The 18,816-nt window shown below is 33.3% G+C and overlaps 1 protein-coding gene across 1 annotated transcript; it reads left to right on the top strand.

The window, feature by feature from the left end:
• The first annotated feature begins 738 nt into the window (after positions 1-738).
• LOC146532814 (cytochrome P450 4d8-like) lies at positions 739-12,824 on the top strand. Its single transcript, XM_085196301.1, has 9 exons — positions 739-882; positions 1,213-1,408; positions 7,859-7,951; positions 8,245-8,355; positions 8,897-9,164; positions 10,951-11,184; positions 11,762-11,910; positions 12,088-12,264; positions 12,643-12,824. Exons 1-9 carry the CDS (start codon positions 739-741, stop codon positions 12,822-12,824), a joined length of 1,554 nt encoding a protein of 517 aa, XP_085052427.1.
• The last annotated feature ends 5,992 nt before the right edge of the window (positions 12,825-18,816 follow it).

Raw genomic sequence — 18,816 nt, 5'->3', positions numbered from 1 at the left:
GTTGACTCATCAGCTGTGCCGACTCAAGTTTTACTTATCCCTTACTCTCAGCATATAAATAAGTATGTTAGTTACGTTGGCCATTTAATGTAGATGAACTGTCTTTTACTGTTTTTTTTATTTTAATAAGTACTTTAGAAGTTGTTACAATATCAAAAAATCCTTGCTGCGAAACGGCTCGCCACTCGCCATGCGTCCGCCGTGCCCGCTTGCCTTACACGCATCGGTGGTTCAGTGGTAGAATGCTCGCCTGCCACGCGGGCGGCCCGGGTTTGATTCCCGGCCCATGCATTCTATTTAATTTTCCTCACAGGCAGCCACGTAGTGTCTACCCAACCGGTGTCGCTGTTTTAACAGCATTAACCTCAAGCTCGAAAAATAACCCGCCTGCTTCTATAGCAAAGAAGATTTAGATGCGTTTCACATATTGAATAATTTCAGTTATATGTATTATTTCAGCGCGATATTGGTTTCATATTTTTTGTATTAGTTATTAGTAGGTAGGTTTTTGTTTATAATTTCTTCCGTTTAAAAATAGTCATTTAAATATCTAAAAATAATCATTTAAATATATAATAATAAGTACTTGAAAAGATTAGTAGCACAGATTTAAAATTACAGTACTAAAAAATCCTTGCTGATTTACGGTTCGCCGCCCACTACGCGTCCGTCGTGCCCCGCAACATTTTGCTTATAATAGTGGATCCGCCGCACCCACCTGGCTTCTTTCCCCCGGGCATGGAAGGAAGGCCTGCTCATTATGCTGCTGAGGGATATCGATCTATAATCCTTCTTAGTACGGTCGCCAAGTTGTTCGAGAAGTTACTCCTCTCACTTCTTCAGTCACACATCCACCCACAAAGCGAGCAGTTTGGCGAGCGGGTATACCACTCTGGTGGTCAGTGATCAACCGAGAGAGAGAATGAGTGTGCAATAGCAGTCTTCCTTGACGTAGCACGCGTATTCTACCGCGTCTGGCACCCGGGCTTACTTCATAAAGTGCTCAGAGCGGGCATCCCCCAGCACGTCGCGCATGTCTTTGCCGCTCTGCTTTGTAAGTGACAGGACATTTTGCGTGAGAGTTGAGAGTGCTAGCAGCGACCCGATCGCTGCCGTTGTCCCAGTCAGAATTTTGTCACCTGCTCTCTACGCACTATACATTGATGACATCACAATGCCCTAGCGAGTATTACTCAACGAGGAATCCTGTAGGTGGTACGGAACCTCACCCTCCGGCGAGTGACGCAGGCACCACACTACGTGAACACCACGCACCACTCACCGCAACCTAAAAATAGAAACCCTAGAGGTACACATTGGTCGCCTCGCGTCCAACGTATTCCGTTGCGACGGTGTATCGGGTCACCTGCACCTAAGGAGCAGCACTCCGCATACCCGGCCGCCCGAGGTCAGACGTCTTCTTCCGAGGAACTTTCTATCCTCCTCCAAATCCGACTCATGAGCAGTCATCTTGGTCGTTTAATCTAGGCCTTCCTCAAGAAACCGAGTGTTCAATTCCAATCCCCTCCCCTTCCATGTGTCTGCTCTAAAGCAGGTTTTCGCCTGGGACCACGGTCGGACCAACGCTCTGATGTCGTTCTGAGCTACTACGAAGATGGCCGAGAGAATGCTTCAATTCTGCGCCTGGCAAAGTAAATTTAGAAGTGATTGCACGTATTTTGGAGTTATCCAATAATTATAATGTATTTCCACGCGACATAGTTGGTTACATCTTTCGTTTAAGTATTTTTGGGTAAGAGAATAGTAGGTAGTCTGTTGTTTATAATTTCTTTCGTTTAAGTTTTCTGTTATTTGTGTTATTTATTTATGTTTATTTTAAAACAATTGGAAAATTCTTATTGGAATTACGAAAATGCGGGTTGCATTAGGGTTTAATTAATTTTCACATTATCTTAAGTGCTTTTCAAACATACATTATATGAATAATTCAGTAGTTAAGGCGGGCGAAGCCGCGAGCGGGTCGCAATTTCAATATATTTTTTATTGTGAGCCATATTTTTCCATAATGGTATTAATCCTTATCCTTTAAAATACTTTATTAATTTTCTACGTTAAACGAAGATAAAATTTGCTTTTTACAATATTTCGAAATTGCGAATAGTTTTACAGAAAAACGCATTTAATTGTTGACACATCCCGCCGTTGACACATCAGCTGTATGTTACTCAAGTTTCACTTATCCCTTACTCTCAGCATATGTTTTTCATTTTAATAAGTACTTTAGAAGTTGTTACAATATCAAAAAATCCTTGCTGCGAAACGGCTCGCCACTCGCCATGCGTCCACCGGGCCCGCCTGCCTTACACGCATCGGTGGTTCAGTGGTAGAATGCTCGCCTGCCACGCGGGCGGCCCGGGTTTGATTCCCGGCCGATGCATTCTATTTCATTTTCCACACAGGCAGCCACGTAGTGCTTGCTTTTCATCAGGGACAGAATACCCTCTTCAGTATTAACCACAAGCTCGAAAAAAAAAACCCGCCTGCCTTTATAGCAACGAAGATTTAGATGCGTTTGCACGTATTGGATAATTCGATGTATTATTTCACTTTCTTAATTGAATGTATTATTTCAGCGCGATATATTTGGTTTCATATTTTTTGTAGTAGTTATTACTAATAACTTATTAGTAGGTAGGTTTTTGTTTATAATTTCTTCCGTTTAAAAATAGTCATTTAACTATCTATAAATAATCATTTAAATATATTTTAATAAGTACTTGAAAGGATTAGTAGCACAGATTTAAAATTACGGTACCTACTAAAAAATCCTTGCTGTGTAAAACAATTGGAAAATCCTTATTGAAACTAAAAAAATGCGGGTTGCATTAGGTTTTAATTAATTTTCACATTATCTTAAGTGCTTTGCAAACATACATTATATGAATAATCCAGTAGTAAAAGCGGGCGAAGCCGCAAGAGGGTCGCTAGTTGTATATAAATTTTATTTAGATATAATTAATAAATATTCAGTGATAAATCTTAGACAAAGCGCGTAGTTGAGTTCCGCCACTCATGTGGGTGTTTAGTCGAAAACGAAGTGTCCTAACACTAGAATATGGAAATTCCAGTGTTCCAATCGATTGTAAAAACATCTAAATACTGAAGAGGGAACCAGAATGTAGACAAAGGGCACTACTGACCTTATCTTGTCGTGGATGTTAAATTATATTTTGAATAAAAATTTTGTTGATCATTATATTATTAATTAAATAATTGTATTTAAGTTTTTTTAGCATAAACATATATATATCGAAAACTTTAGAACAACTTACTTACCAATACTGTAGCTGTTTGTTTAGGTCTCATACAATATTAAGGAAGTTTTAATTGAAGCTTTAAGCGAGGCGTGCACAAGGCGCTTGTTTGACATTCACTTAATGCCTCATTTACTATTATATTTACTTTGGGTACTATCATAATTTCTTGTAATTAATATTTACATGACGATTTTACACATTCGAAATACATTTTTTTTCCTTTCTATGAAACACATGAAATATTTGTAATTCGAAAAATTATTTTTAACTCAACTTAGTCATAACAAAGCACTGAGAGATTAAAGAGGGGTCAAGAAAAATTTCAGTAGTGTCCAGTCCTAAAAGCCAGAAATAAGCTTAACTGTTGCTCTTTTGAAATATATTTTTGCAATAAATGTATTCAAGCTTGCCTTCAGGGTGATGTAATTTTATCTAAAGATTTGGGTTTTAATCCCACCATCCAACTATGCTTTTATAACAATACAAAACAAACGATCATTTTAAAAAAATTGCTGACAAAATTACACCAGGAATTATTAATTTCAATGATTTTTGCTCAGTTTAACGAAGTGAAATCTTTTTAAAAAGTTGTCAGCTCTTAATTGGACTCTTTTTTGGTTATCCTTATGTAGTTCATTATTTTATAAATTTAAACTGGCGTTTGTTAATAATTAGATTTTTACACTCAGTAAAGCATAATACTTTTATATTTTAAGACATTTTATTTTTCACAATTTCTGTACTTTCTTTATTTTTTGGTTCTTTTCAATTTGGATCTTATATATTTTATACAAGGTAGAATATATTTTAATATAATATTTTTAAAAATTATAAATATTTTGGAAGCTTGATTGAATTGAGGGCATTTTCTTTCACGATATTATGTATTTACGTTATAACATATATTATTACTAATATATGCTGAGTAAGTAATTTGCAAAAAAGTATAGTGACAAAAAAAACAATTTACGCATACACATCGTATATCATTTTCCTTTAAGATATATTGTTGTTTGTTCAAGCACTATCAATTATAATTTGGCCTATTTACGGGTAATAGATCTTCTTGTGCACAGATACGAAACGAAGCATAATACAAGTAGTTACTATGAAATATGTTTTCAGGGTAAGGCAATATTTGCTAGAACATATATGATATTCCAAACATTCCACATATTATATATGATATTCCAAACTCTTTATGGCGTTCTAACTTTTTCTTTTGTATAAGTTGTTGTTTTGAGTGATTGTATCGATTTTTTTTAAAATTCATATTCATGGAATATCGGAAAATGAAATTTAAAGGATCTTTAAGTTACTAATCATAGCCTAAATATTTGTTTTATACCAGAAAGATTAAAAAAAAAAAACTTTTTTTTTGACAAAGCCATACAACATCGCAAAAATCGTCCAATATATAATACGGCGACGGTAGCAAAAGGAAACTGAATAGTTAAGTAAGTTAAGAGTGTACATTATTTTATATGAGTTGTTTGCGCGTGCCGATAGCAGCCATCGATCGGTGCTTTACAAAAAATAAACATAAATATAAAATTTAACGACCAGGATTCTGTAAGCAACATGTTCAGAAATAGTTATATATTTCAAGATAAAAATTCTTGAATATTTAACACAAAACTCTGTTTGAAGCACCACCCGAGTTGAAAATATCCTCGTTTTTGAAGTCGGTTAATAAAACAAATACAAAATACAAAGGGAACTTTAGCAAAATACAATTTGACAGTAAAAACTGCATTTACATCTTAGAGAAAAGCATGCTTAAATGCATAGAAAATATATGCGTGAGAGAAAGAGAAGGCAGACAGACTAGCACCGTAACGAAACATTTCGTAACGAAGCGGTTTACCCTCTCTTAAGAAGTTATCATTTAAGAAAAAACTCAATTCAATATCGTTGATAAATGTCGAAAATATAATATACCTTTATAAACATCATATATCTTCCAAACAGAAGAATATATTACGTAAATCGTATTTCCCATTTACCTACATAAGACTCGAAATGAAGAGTGTGTTCGAGACAGTCAGTACAGACTAAAGAAATCCTTTGGTGATATAAATGGATAAATACTTAATTAAAGTTCCGGATACTGCTAACAAAAAGTCGTAACAATATAAACATACAAATATTTTTTGTACCAAAACAATTTTTATTAATACGTGGGAATATCGTACCACTTTTAGGTTTCCTCGCAGTTACATGCCTTTAAATTATATTAAACGTTTTTTTTTCATAAAAAACTGCTTAAGGAACTATTAATATAAATATTCTCATGAATTTAATACAAAAACTTGTGTGAAAAAATAACAATATTACAATTGTTCTTAAATAGCCTAACTTAAAAAAATGCATTATTTTAGCTTGTATGAGGATACAAGTTTAAGAAGTAGAGGCCAGAAGAGATCATGTGCATGTTCCACATGTGTCACAGACATATCGACTTAGTATGGAGTAATCTGAAGATGACCATAAAAACGAAAAGTGTTTTTTTTGAGCTTTCAGTTTCAGAACAATGTTAGTCCATAGTATTAATAATCTATATATATAAAAGGACTTGTCCTCACTGACTGAGGTAAGACGCCCGCACAGCCGTAACCGCTGATGGTAGAAACGTGAAATTTGGACAGATGTTTACTTTCGTAATCTGGACATCCACTAAGAAGGGATTTTGAAAAATGTTAATTCTAAAGGGGTGAAATAGGGGTTGAAAGTTTGTATGAAAAAAAAATTAAATCGGCACCGATTCTTATAAAATTTGAAATCCAGATTCTTAAAAGTATTTAATTGAACAAATGTTTCATGGTTTTCTAGAATTCTTCCCCTAAGGGTGCAAATAAGGGGTTGAAAGTTTGTATGGAAAAATTCTTAAATGGCCATCGATTTTTATAAAATTTTAAATTTAGACTCTTAAAAATATTTAATTGAACGTGTGTTTCATCGTTTTCTAGAATTCACCCCCTAAGAGCGCAAATAAGGGGTTGAAAGTTTGTATGGAAAAATCTATAAATCGCAACCGATTTTTATAAAATTGTAAATTCGGACTCTTATAAATATTTAATTGAGCACGTGTTTCACGGTTTTTTAGAATTTACCCCCTAAGGGTGCCATGAAAGGGTTGAAAGTTTGTATGGAAAAATTTTTAAATCGCCACCGATTTTTATAAAATTTGAAACTTAGACTCTTAAAAATATTTCATTGAATACATGTTTCGTGGTTCATTTTAATTCATCCCCTAGGGGTGCAAATAAGGGGTTGAAAGTTTTTATGGAAAATCTTTGAATCGCGATTTTTATAAAATTCGAAAATTAGACTTTTCAAAATATTTCATTGAACACATGTTTCGTGGTTTATTTTAATTCATCCCCTAGGGGTGCAAATAAGGGGTTGAAAGTTCGTATAGAAAAGTCTAAATCGCCACTGATTTTTATAAGATTTAAAAATGAGACTCTTAAAAATATTTCATTGAACACGTGTTTCATAGTTTATTAGAATTTACCCCTAAGGGTATTATTACCCTATTACCCGCAGGCGAAGCTGCGCGCGTCCCCTAGTATTTTATAAACTTCTTAACCATCAATATTACATCGAGTCGTGGCGCAGGGGCAAAAACGAAAAGGTAAGCGACTGGTTGTGGGTTCGATCCCCACTCGATTTATTTAAATTTATATTTTCATTTCTTCCCTCTAGTGTCAAGGCAAAGCGCGGCGTTGAGCTCCGCCACTCAAGACCTGAATTATAATATAAATAAATAACAGATTATGTTATTTATTTATTAAATAACAAAAATCTGATTCATAACTCAAGCCATCGATTCCAAGTACATAATGCATGACACATGACACGCACTAAATCTTCTTTCAAGAAGGACTGGGATGCACTGCTGTGGTGTACTGTCTTGAGGTAGTAGACATATTTTTGGCCTGGATGGCGCAAGTTTCATATTCAACCCGAGGAAAATGCTAACTTACGCATTTTAAAAAATCTGGCATATCAGATACTGAAGTTCTTTGATGACCTTCAAGTCAAAACTTGTTCCGTTGCAAGTATTCAAAAATGTGCGTATAAATGCAAGTTAAAGTAATTGCAGTTTATTATTGTTAAACACTCATTAACGTAAATACGTCCCAAAAATGTTTTCTATGACTGTGCTTCTTCTAGTTCTTCTTGTAATCATTATCGAACATAGAAAATCTAAGAAGAACTTAAAACTTCATAGCATGTTAGGCAATGATTTTTATACTTTACCAATAATAGGAAGTTTGCACGTGTTTTTTGGAAATAATGAAGGTATGTCTTAAATTACTGTTTCATTTTTTTTTCAGCCTTACGCTGTATCTCGTATATAGCATGGTAGGTAGAGCAAGCCTAGTGATAAGACACTGCGGTGCAGGCAGAGAGCGCTTTCTGCCGAACTCTGGAGGTTTTTTGTCCTGAATGGCAAAACCTAACGAATTATTTATTAACACAATTTTGTAAGTTCAACTTTGAACGGATTATTTTAAGACAATTTGCATTGCGAATTACATTAGTTTTTGATTCAGTATTTTTTTAAATTTTAGGTCGGATGGAGATGTTTAAAAAATTGGCGTACTATGCATATACTAATAAATATAGATCAGCAAGTGCTTGGTTTGGATCATATCTTGTACCAAGTTAGTAAACTTCTTTTGTTTTACGACGGTTGGGCATTCGATCCCAATTTTGAAATCTGCGATTCTTTGAAATTACCCCCCAACTGAAATTCTGCAATTCTTTAAAAACATATGTAATATTTTCATTTCTCCGCTCTGGTGACGAGGCAAAAAAAACTCAACGCCGCGCTTGAGTTCCCTTACTCAAAATTCAATGAACGGAACAGCAATGAAGTATTTTAACATTAGGTTGTATGCGTGATATAGGGTGAAGTTAAGAAAAATGACAATCACGTATATGTTTTTATTTTCAGTTATATCAGATCCAGAGCAAGCAGTTGCAATATTAAAAGCTACCAACTCCAAAGGTCACGTTGCATCAATTACGCACCGATTAATAGGAAACGGCCTGGTCTTTGCTCCGGGTAAATCTAAAAAAGCAATTAAAATATTTATTTTAAGACGTTAAAGATGATATCATGCCATTATGAGATAGCGTCTATCTATAAATGCTGTAATTATGGATGCGATTTCCATTTGAAGAGGGATATTTTTTATTTCTCTGCTCTTTCAAAATATAATACGTCCTTGAGTTCCACCACTCACAAGTTCTCGAGTTCGGACGGAAAGCGGAGAACGAAATCGTTTTTACTAATTTATGTCTGCCTACCCTGAATTGCACGGGATACAGCGTGAAACAGAAAAGAATATTACGTGTAGTGAGAACCTAAAGTTTTTAAAAGAGAACGGAGTGTCTTACACTAGAGTTTTGGGGTCCGAGGATTTCTGAGGTCCGGTTCTGTCTACCCTGCTATGTACGGCTTACAGAGTGGAGCTATAAAAAATGTATTTACTATAAAATTAATTGGATAATATTATGTAACAGTTCATAAAAAACTTATAATTAAATTTAATGTCAAAAGATATAGCTTTACGTGCTAATATATTTGTGTTGTTTTATTACAGTAAAAATATGGCAACCACGACGTAAAATTTTGTTACCTAGTTTTTCTTCCAAGCATCTTGCACAATTTGTTTTTATTTTTGAATCTCAAAGTAAAATGATTGTTGAAAAACTTAAATCTCAAGTAGGAAAAGGAAATCTGTCAATTTGGCATTATGTTAGTCTTTACACCTTGGATTCTATTTGTGGTAAGTCAAAATTTTATTCTTTACAAATTTTACTCCACAATCCTTATTTAAATATTCATAAGTGTGTAGATTTATTAGTGTTGTAGATCCATGCATCATATAGTAAGCATTTCTGAGTAAGTAATCAAAGAAGTCGGCCAAAAACCAAAATTTAAAAATAAAACTTCTCTTAAACAGTATACAGCTAAAAAAATAATTTAAAATAATTTCCAGAAACAGCTTTTGGAATCAATCTCAAAATACAGAACAAATCAAACCACACATTGTTTGACGCACTTACTCAATACCTTAAAAACTGTTCGGTAGCATTGTGTCAACCATTGCTGCATTATGATGGGATATATAATTTGTTACCAATTTCTAAGACGCAGAAGCGATTGAAACAAGTCATAGTTGACTTTATTGATGACGTAAGTCTTGTTTTACGTAAATTTACTATTAAATGGCTGTGTTCAACATTTTTTAATTATTCCATTGTAAGTTTTTATAAACGATTCTTGATAAAATATTGTAATGTTGAGAAAAAAACAAAAAGTACTTCTCAACTAAAAATAGCTTTCTATGACTAGCATATCGGCGACGGCGCGATAAGCAGAAAGAACCTAGAGTAGAGTGAAGTCACTCTATTCTCTATCTTCTGTCAAAATTAAAGATATTACGGAACACTCTTCTCTTCTCTCTAGGAAGAACGAGAAAGCCCGAGAGAAGATCAATTCCACAAACACGGCGTTTCAAACACTGTCGTACATTATTACTTAATTTAATATTATATCGACTAGGTACAAATATCTTTATAATATTAGTAAGAATATAGTTATCTAACCTTTTGCTGTCCTTTTCAGTTAATATGTAAGAAGAAAAAAATATTATCGGGGGAGCTATGCAACATAGAAGTTTTAAATGGAGGTAAAGTATTAGGTATATAGCTGTAGGGCATTTTTTACTCCATAGCGGATATTTTTCAATCTTATAAAAACTCATTAGTCCAAAGAACACTTGCAGGACTATTATTAGTAACTAGGGGACGCGCGCAGCTTCGCTAGCTTATTTAGGGGTGAATTCTAATAAACCATGAAACATGTGTTCAACGAAATATTTTTAAGAGTCGAAATTTCAAATTTTATAGAAATCGGAGGCGATTCGAAGATTTTTCCATACAAACTTTCAACCCCTTATTTGCACCCTTAGGGGGTGAATTCTAAAGAACCATGAAACACGTATTCAATTAAATGCTTTTAAAAATCTAAATTTCAAATTTTATAAAAATCGGTGCCGATTTAATTTTCTTTCCATACAAACTTTCAACCCCTATTTCTCCCCTTTAGGGTTAAAATTTTTCAAAATCCCTTCTTAGTGGATGTCCAGATTACGAAAGTAAACATCTGTCCAAATTTCACGTTTCTACCATCAGCGGTTACGGCTGTGCGTGCGTCTTACCTCAGTCAGTGAGGACAAGTCCTTTTATATATATAGAAGATGACTAATAAGGACTACTAGGTCAAACTGTTAAATGTTAATCATCATATCTCCTAATTAAATGATATAAAAATGAATGAATAAAAATGAATGAACAGAAAATTCTATTGTATATAGTAAGATATATAGTAATTAACATTATTTATAAGGATAACCGTGTTACCCGTAAAACAAAAGTTAAAGTTAAAAAAACTTAGTTAAAAAGAAGAGGCGAGCTTTCATGTTAATTTTAAAATAGTTCTTTATACTTACACTCGGGTTGCAAGTACCAGGTAGGAACTGTTCCAAGCGTACGGCAAATTCCATAGAGTGCTAAGGAGTAGATATTTATACTTTGCATCACATTACATTATTTCTTAAGTGTAATAACACTTCGAAAATGTTTTAAAAATCCTCAATATTCCATTATTATCATCAGTTGAACCATCAAGAGTAGCCATAGAATCTTTTCTCGAGTCAATGATAAAAAGTTCACATGAAAGTGGTAAAAAATACACACTCGAGGAATTACGTGAAGAAGTACTAACATTAGCGATAGCGGGAAGCGATACTTCCGCTACAGGAACATGCTTCACGGCCACCTTGTTGTCACAACACGCTGATATACAAGAAAAAGTTTACCAAGAGTGAGTCGATATATTTTTCTTATTTCATTGTATTGTATTTATAAATAAAATATATATTAAAATTTGAACGTAGCGGGATTTGAACCCGCGCCTCTTAGGGAACCATCCAAGTACTCTGACCCATTAAGCAGTAGTATTTTGATGTAGTTCGATGAGAACGTTTAACTTAGTTGGTCAGGGCGCTTGGACTGTGTCCCAAAGAGGCGCGGGTTCAAATCCCGCTACGTTCAAATTTTTATATATTTTCTTTATAAGTATTTTTCTTTCCTAAGTGTGAAATAATACTTTAAAAATGTGTAATGATTGCTTTGATTGATTGATTGAAAGCAAATTTGATAATTTAAATATCATTCTTCTTGTAAACCTGCAAGCATTCCGTTTATAGACCATATTCCGCCATTACCTATCTTGGTTTCCGTGTTTCACACATAAAGGAATAATTTTGTTGGATTTCATCACGCATAATTTAGTTAGATTCGTAAGTATGTACCGAACCATTTTTGAGACGTTATTGACTACCTGTTGACCAGAGCCTGTATAATAAAATTATAATAATTTTATTTAATCATAATTTTAGAATAATAGAAGTTCTAGGAGAAGATAGACCAATTGAAATGGGAGATTTACATAAACTTAAATATATGGATGCAGTTATAAAGGAGACGCTACGTCTTTATCCACCTGTACCTCTTATCAATAGGTATATGAAACAAGAAACTCAAATATGTATGTATTAATTTTACTTATATTATAATTTTTCTCAACAAGAAATGACATCACATTAATAATTTCTATGGTACTTACTACTAAAACGCTTGGCTAAAATTATTGTAGTTTACATACTGTTAAGTACACACGCTACCTTGATTTTATAAGCCTGCATAATACATATGTGTGTTTCAGCTTCAGACATTTTATTAGAGAGACAAGATACTGTGCTCAACGTTTGGGGCTTACATCACAACCCTCATCATTGGGGTCCAGATGTGGAGGAGTTCAATCCTGACAGGTTTATATCAAGACCACCACCCGTTGCTGGTGCATTTATTCCATTTAGTACAGGACCAAGAAACTGCATTGGTAAGTAGCAACTTTTAAATGGTTGATTGATTGGTAAAGGTTGAAATTTTTGATTTTGCTCAATATATTTTTTTCTTCACGCTGTCTCCCTCATCTAGCATGGTAGGCATATGGTATCTAGAGTTAAGCCATTCCGTTTCCCATTTCTTGCCTCATTTTCGAGACACTGTGAGTTGAGTGGCATAGCTCAAAGCTTCGTTTTGTCCTGTTACCAGAGCGAGCAAAAGAAAATAATTCATTCCCCGAAGTAGAAATCGAACCAATTGAATCGAACTCAGACGCTATCCTACTGAACCACGAAAGCTATAGATAATATTATTTTTTAAATATAATATTTATTTCAACAAAACCGATGTTATAATTAGATTGGTTTTCCAGGTTATCAGTACGCAATGTTATCAATGAAGACAGCTCTTGCGACACTTTTGAGAAATTTCCGTTTGAAGCCGGCAACTAGTTTTACATATGGGAAGCACAATCCTCTTCGCATCTCCTTTGATATTATGTTAAGACACATAAATAACTTTGAAATTCAAATTGAATCACGTTCACATAAATAAAAAATATTCATAATAAATATACAAAAAATGTGCATTTCATTCCGTAAAGACCTAGTCTTTAGGAAGATGGGCGTCAGTATCGTAGTTGTTTATTCATAATTATCACATTGTTGCTTTCACTCACCGTTCTCCACGCACCGAATGAATCGTGATCGGCACTATAGGGTGAATCCTCTTTTGACATTTCCCCGAGTGAACAGTTGCTGGCTGGCTGGCTGGCTGTCCATCGTGTGTATACTTAAGAGTCGCATGTCAGACGTTCATATCTAATCAATAATTGATATTCTATTATTGACAATCAATAAAAAGCATAACATTGAGTTCCACCACTCAACCTACAAAGGCTCAAGAATTTGGCGAAAACTGGGGAATAGAATGACGACACTCCGTTCTCATTAACACTTTAATTTTAAACTAAGTTTTCTGGGCTGGGTTTTTCCGATTACGCTATTGGTGAGGATAGAGCAAATATCAAAACATTTTTTTTATTTATATCAATAAAATCAATTCATTAAACAGTTATTTTATAGCAAATTTTGTCATACATTAATTTTTTTTGTCATATATTAATTTTTAACAAAATAAAACCGACTACTTTAATTTGAACCGGATCCCATAAACAATCATCGTAATTGGTTGGCGGAATATAGAGTTGTTCGTCTATTTGTCGCGCACATACTTAATGCAAATTAAGAACTTATGTGATTTTCTAACGGATACCATTGAAATTGATCAAATAAAAATGGGGCCACACGCACTAGAAAATTGCTAAAATAACAAACGTCAAAAACTACATTCTAATTGATAACCTCTTTCTTTTACAGAAGTCGGTAAAATAGTTAAAATTTTATAACGTTGTTATAACGGTTTTATTTATGAACCAATCAAAATAAAGTAAATATGAGATATTAATGGGAATTTAGCGAAATGTAACAATGAAAACTACATTTATATTTTAGAGAAAAATATCGAAAGGCTGTCTCATGTTTCTACCTAACAGCAGATATTTCTTTTTTTATCTATACGTATATTATATAAGATAAGGTACATCCAATGAGAGTAAATCTTCAGCAATAAGCCTAGAACTTCTAAAGCCTTAGTAGAAAATTGGTACAATCAAATTCCATCTCCAAATTGCGCCGCATGAAGTCAGGTAATTAATCTTACTAAACCACTAATACACATGTAGCTTTAACTTTGATTTGATTTTATACGAGATTAATTATAAAATCGACTATGGAACCCTAAAAACGTATAGAAAGTGCTACTATAAGAAAAAAATATGCAGTTAATACAAATAATTAGTAATAGCACAAGAGAAAAATCTTTTCTTTAATATTATAACTATTTTTTACGACTTCACTCACTGCTATACTTATTTATTTTCCCCAATAAAAATATTATATATGAAATCTTATACTTACATAGATACGCAGGCTGTTATTAGAGATGTTTTGATGTAAAAGTTAGGGGAATCCGGAAGGCCTCATAAAGCAGCCTATAAAACCTGTTGGCTCTTGGAAGGATTTGACGAGTCAAGGGCAGTCAAAGTCACGCTTGTTTTCAAGGGATAAGGTCATAGATTTTATGAGATTCATTAAATTATGTAGTTGCAAAGGTAATAAGAACATGCTTACATTAATCTTTTAATATTGGTTACTCTACAGAAATATACACTTACAAGTGTATTTTGTATAATAAGTGTAGTACAAGATTTTTTCAGCTTCACGCTGTATCCCGCACACAGCAGGATAGGCAGAGGGAACCTAGTGTCAAGATACTCCGTTGGGTTTTTTCCGTCAAATTCTGAAGACATTGCTTGTTAGGTAACAGACCTCAACCTTGCGCTTTGTCCCAGACACCAGTGCAAAGAAATGAAAATATTAAATATTTCATTTCCTTGAGTGGGGAATCAAACCCACAACACGTTTATAATACTTACTTTAGTCACCTGCGCCACCTCTGACCTCTTAAGGTAAAATGGGATTATTAATAATTTATTTATTTATGTAATGTCTCCAATGCATGATAAATAATGTTTACATTTTGTAAAATCCCATCAAATATAGATAGGAAATGTACTGTAATATCTTCACGCACAAATGATTTGGCTCTATTATTTTCGTACAAGTACACTCTATATTGTAATTCTGATCCTGTCCGAATAACGAACTGAAACTTATTTGATAGAGCTCGGCCTCATTCGGTGAATTAGATTGGACCTTCCGATGTTCAAAGGATTTTTTTTATATTGTATAAGCTATTACATTTGTTTTCTAATTTAAGTTCTTGAGATTCTGACTATTTTACGTACATAATAGGATATTTCTGATTAAAAAATATATCTAGGTGGGCGTAAGTTATCAGAATAAGAGCGATCTGGTTCCGTCGTACATTTTTTATTAGTTTTTATTATTTTACATTAGCATAATCAAGAAAACATACATTTTTATTCAGGTTTCTTTATAAAAAAGTAAGAAGAGTTAACAGAATGTTACAGAAATATATGTTAAATAATAAAAAAATACCAACTCTCACATAATTCACACTTTTGAACAAACAGTTAGAAATTAATAAACTCAAAAACGTAACGCAAAGCCCATGAAATCGTAAAGTTACACCAAGTACGATGAACTTCGACAATTTATTTACGACGGAACTTTTACGGCTCAATAAAAATTTTTACTCATTTCCTAGCAATTAGACGAAAATCTTTAGGCAGTCGACTTAACAATAATGGCCACGCCTAGCTATATAGTTTGTAATTCTGTTAACGTTCACTGTTTTACAACCTTATCAAACTACGTACTTTGATTTTATTTAAGCTTAAAGTAAGCTTACTCTTCTAGAAGAGAACCCCTAGGGGTTAAGGGTTGAACTGAAAATGGCTATTTCTACCACCTGAGTAAATAGTACATAACATTTTACTGCATTGAAGAATTTAGCACTCGTCAACGATCTCACGTTAAAGAACTGTGCTCCCGGAGAATACTTTAACATGTCATTGAAAAGCAAAAACACAGTATAGGAGAGAATTCCCATAAAATCCGCCACAAACACACTTAATCGAAAGCTTTTGGCATGAGCTGAGTTCTTGACCAAGACCCGCTAGGCCCTCGCGTCAAGTCCACGGCTACATATGTCTAAGTGCTTAGAATATTTTTTTAATATTTTACAAATTAAGCAAAAGTAAAAGATAAAATAGATCCAGTGTGTACTTTATACAGGTAAAAATTGCATTTTACAGTAATTGTGAGCAAGCCGTGGGTGAGGTGCTAGTATATAAAGTATACTATAAAGATGTATAAGTTTAAATTATATCCATAAAATTAATTTATTTTTACTTAAAATTCAATGTTACAATAAATGCAATAAAATATGAATAATGTTTTAAGGATAAATTAAAATAGTCTGAGAAATGGTTTCAAGTATGCATTGTAGCAAGATTTGTTAGTCACATAGTGAAAAGGAAGCGAGTTTTACAACAATTTCGTATAACATTTCCTTCGAATCGTCTTAAGAACTTGGATTTCGGCCAAGCCTTAAATTTCTACTAGAATAACTTTTAAGATAGGCAAAAGTATAAGAATGATCATTTTCTATTTTAATATTTTTGAAGGAGTTCTTTCTGTTCGTGATGGCATCGGATTTACAAACATTTTATGAATTTATTACCAAGTTTCTAGTTAAATCTTAAAAAAACTAAATAAACAAATGGTAATCTGTGTTTTTATTAATACTAGTTATCATTTGTAAGAGCTATGGTTTTTATTTTAGCCTAAGCCTCTAAGCCTTAGGCTTGAGAAAAATTCAGAAAACTTACATTTATAATATCTTTAGTTATTTTCTAGTCGTAGTCGTTCAGCCGTTTATGCCGCAAATTTTCAAAACTCTTAAGGGAATCAAAACCCACAGGGTACTTCTCTTGAACTCTTTAAATTTGGTACGAAGCAACGTCTTATGGCACAGATATATTTTAGTCATCGTCGTTTATAAATATTTTTATCTTCTTATGGTCTTCTATATAGGTATAATAAAGGTTTTCTTGAAATATTTTTTATTCGATTTTAAATGATGAAATGTATGTATTAAGCACTAGTGCTTGGACCGAGCCCAAAAATTCTTATGGTTTGTGATAGACCATCTATTTCCAAAGTTAAGCTATAAAACATCCATGGAGTCTTGCGTTTTGGCGAACGATTGCTATTGTCACGACGTAAGAAAATATCAAAGGAGGTTAGATTATTTTGGTTTTGTAGCTTTTGGTGCTATTAGTTTTTATTAAAAAATTAAAGTGTACAAACAATTGAAGAAAATATTAAAATAATATTTATTCAAATAAAGTAAAATAAAATATAAAAAATAATACTCTAAGCCTTCAACATTGTCGATTTTTATACAATGAAAAAAAAAATTGGTTAAAAGTTATTAGTATTAAACCACAACTATTGAGGTGAAGCCTAGAGTCACATCGCAAGTACCAGGCATTGTCTCCAGCACTTTGCAGGGATAATTATACAAAAGTATTTGCATATTACCTACTTTCAAATTCTGTGAAGCAAGCATATTGTATTATAGACTAGCGGACCCGGACGCGGCTACGCCTGCTTGAAATATAAGAATATAATTTCTATAGAAATATAATTTCAATCTATATGAAATGCTAAAAGTGACTATTATATATATTTTCATTAGGATGAATATCAAAATGACGCGGTAACGAACGCGGTCGTGTAGCGACGACGGTTGTTAATAACATGGCAGAATAAATTGCATGTCAAATTAGAAAGTACTTTAATTTATTAGTATATATGTGTAATGTAATATTATATAGCCTATAGCATTTCTGAAGAATGTAGTTTTCATACAAAACAAAAACCTAGTAAATCGGACCAGTAGATCTAGAGATCTTAGCGTTCAAACAAACAAACAAACAAACTCTTCCGCTTTATTATATTAGTATAGATTGAGGTCGTTTTTTTTAAGCTCCACGCTGTATATTCTGATTACTTTCTGATACTCCGTTTTCATTAAGACATTTCTGTCCCCCACTTACCGCCGAATTCTGGTAGCGGAATTAAATGCTGCTGCTTTTTGAAAATATGCAATTTTTCATCGAACCCGTTACCTGTGGCGTTTACAACCGCACTCTTGAGCACCTGCGCTACGACAGCCCACGATGTTTAAAGTGGTTTTGTAACAAAATAATAATGTCAAACAATAGCACGCAAAATTTAATCGACCCCTCTCAATCACAGTCATCTACACGTTACCGCTTTATTACAACTAGTGGTAGAAGCTCTTTGTAATTTTGATATACCATTACGCGCGGTAGACGTTTCGGTGACGTTTTCTATTTGATTACCGTTGACCTTGTAAATGATTGTAGATTTTGTTTTTATAAAAATATTCCTATATATCGAGCGTAGAGTCGTTTCTCGGAAAGTTTTAAACGGAGTATCTTAACACTACATTCCCTTTGACTAACTGTATATGGAAACAATCATGAAGTTGGAAGACCTTTGTTATATTTTAACGTTACTTTTTTTCTCATATTCCTGATAAACAGGCGTAGGAATCCGTGGACTAATTAAAGAATATTAAGAATGTTTTAAAATGATTTTTATGTTTCACATTTTAACGCATGTTTCTTCATAAAATACGGAATTTCAGAAGAAGCTGCATTTCTAAATCGATAATTTACACAATACTCCAATAAAATGAATAATATAATAATAATAGGTACTTTACGGATTTACTTGGTAAATATAATTTTGACTCAGTTTTTAGCTCTATAGCATACGAGTATATTTTTGAAAGTGCCATAGTTTCAAGTACGGTTAGGGGTGACAAACTCATAGTTTAGTATATTATTTACATAATGTACGCCAATCTGGATTTGTCATAATAATTGATAGCTCGGTTTGATAGTCATATTAAATCAATTAGAATATTTTTTATTGCATTCCATCGACCCAAGTAAACGAATTTA

This window comes from Heliconius melpomene, chromosome 13 (assembly GCF_056956725.1).
Source record: "Heliconius melpomene rosina isolate 202511_hmr_F chromosome 13, ASM5695672v1, whole genome shotgun sequence".
Taxonomy (NCBI): Eukaryota; Metazoa; Arthropoda; class Insecta; order Lepidoptera; family Nymphalidae; genus Heliconius; species Heliconius melpomene.
This window is presented reverse-complemented; position numbering and strand designations above follow the sequence as displayed.